The sequence below is a fragment of the Mustela nigripes genome, chromosome 12, assembly GCF_022355385.1.
Source record: "Mustela nigripes isolate SB6536 chromosome 12, MUSNIG.SB6536, whole genome shotgun sequence".
Lineage (NCBI taxonomy): Eukaryota > Metazoa > Chordata > Mammalia > Carnivora > Mustelidae > Mustela > Mustela nigripes.
Window position 1 is genome coordinate 98,855,937 of NC_081568.1, and position 1,224 is coordinate 98,857,160.

General features: G+C 30.9%; 1 protein-coding gene across 3 annotated transcripts in view; it reads left to right on the top strand.

The window, feature by feature from the left end:
* The window catches only part of BTF3 (basic transcription factor 3), a 9,525-nt gene extending 8,564 nt beyond the window's left edge, over positions 1-961 (top strand). For all 3 annotated transcript variants that reach the window (XM_059418052.1, XM_059418050.1, XM_059418051.1), the window contains exon 6: positions 513-961. In XM_059418052.1, the coding sequence (XP_059274035.1) occupies positions 513-626 (114 nt within the window). In that variant the 3' untranslated portion in view covers positions 627-961. The remainder of the gene's footprint in view (positions 1-512) is intronic.
* The last annotated feature ends 263 nt before the right edge of the window (positions 962-1,224 follow it).

The following is a 1,224-nucleotide window of genomic DNA, read 5'->3' on the forward strand; positions in this document are numbered from 1 at the left end:
AAAAAAAAAAAAAAAAAAAAAAAAAAAAAAAAAAAAAAAAAAAAAATAAATTGTTTTGTTATAAAACATGTTTATTGAGCAATAGAATCACTAGACTGAAATACTTCCACTTTGCCTAGATAGGTGACCTTTAGGAATCCAGGAAAACTTTATATTGTTTGTGATGGTGTTCTTTGGTTCTGACCCCCATGTTGACTAATCTATTACTATTGCTCAGTTTTAATTCTTGGGGTGAAATGGAACTGGGGAGGGCATGTGCATATTTTTAAGCATAGTATCTGTGTCATTAGATTAATAAATTTCCCTCTTTTCCTTGTTTTAATTACATTCCAGAACCTATACTTGAAAATGTGCCAGATGGGTAGTAGTCTCTTTGGAAATAAAGTTTTTAAGTATATATCTTGATTTTTAACTGTAAGATATATTTTTAGAGCATTTTTTTAACCTCTTTTTAAAATCTGATGATTTGTAGATTTGGGATTTTTCAGTTTTTCTTTTTTTTCTTCCCCTAGATCTTGTGGAGAATTTTGATGAAGCTTCCAAGAATGAAGCAAACTGAATTGAGTCAACTTCTGAAGAAGATAAAACTTAAAGAAGTTACTGGGAGCTGCTATTTTATATTATGACTGCTTTTTAAAATTTTGTTCATGGATCTGATAAAATCTAGATCTCTAATATTTTTAAGCCCAAGCCCCTTGGACACTGCAGCTCTTTTCAGTTTTTGCTTATACACAATTCATTCTTTGCAGCTTATTAAGCTGAAGAAGCCTGGGAATAAAGTTTGAAACAAGATTAATAAAGTTCTTTGCCTAGGATATGGTTCTACTTTTTATTTCATTAACACTGATTTGTACATGGAAAGCAAAGTTGTTTATAGAAAAGCTAATCATGGCATGTAATATGGCTGGTAATCTTTGGTGAAATTTGATTAAAGATTTTAAATGGCCGTATAATATAACAACAGTGGTATAAAGTTCTCATATTTTAAAACTTGTCTCTAGCAGCCCTCAGAGCTACAGTGGTGTAAGTAATGGGTATAATTATAAGGGATGGAATATTGCTTAGTGGGTGAGAAAGAGTTTCTCTTAATATTGTCTATATTGTAAGTATATACCAAGTGCCTTTAACATATTACTGCACTTAATTTTCTCTCATTTAATTCTCAATCTACGAAGTAGGGGTTAGTAGCTCCACTTTCTAGTTGTAACACAAGGGTACCTTAAA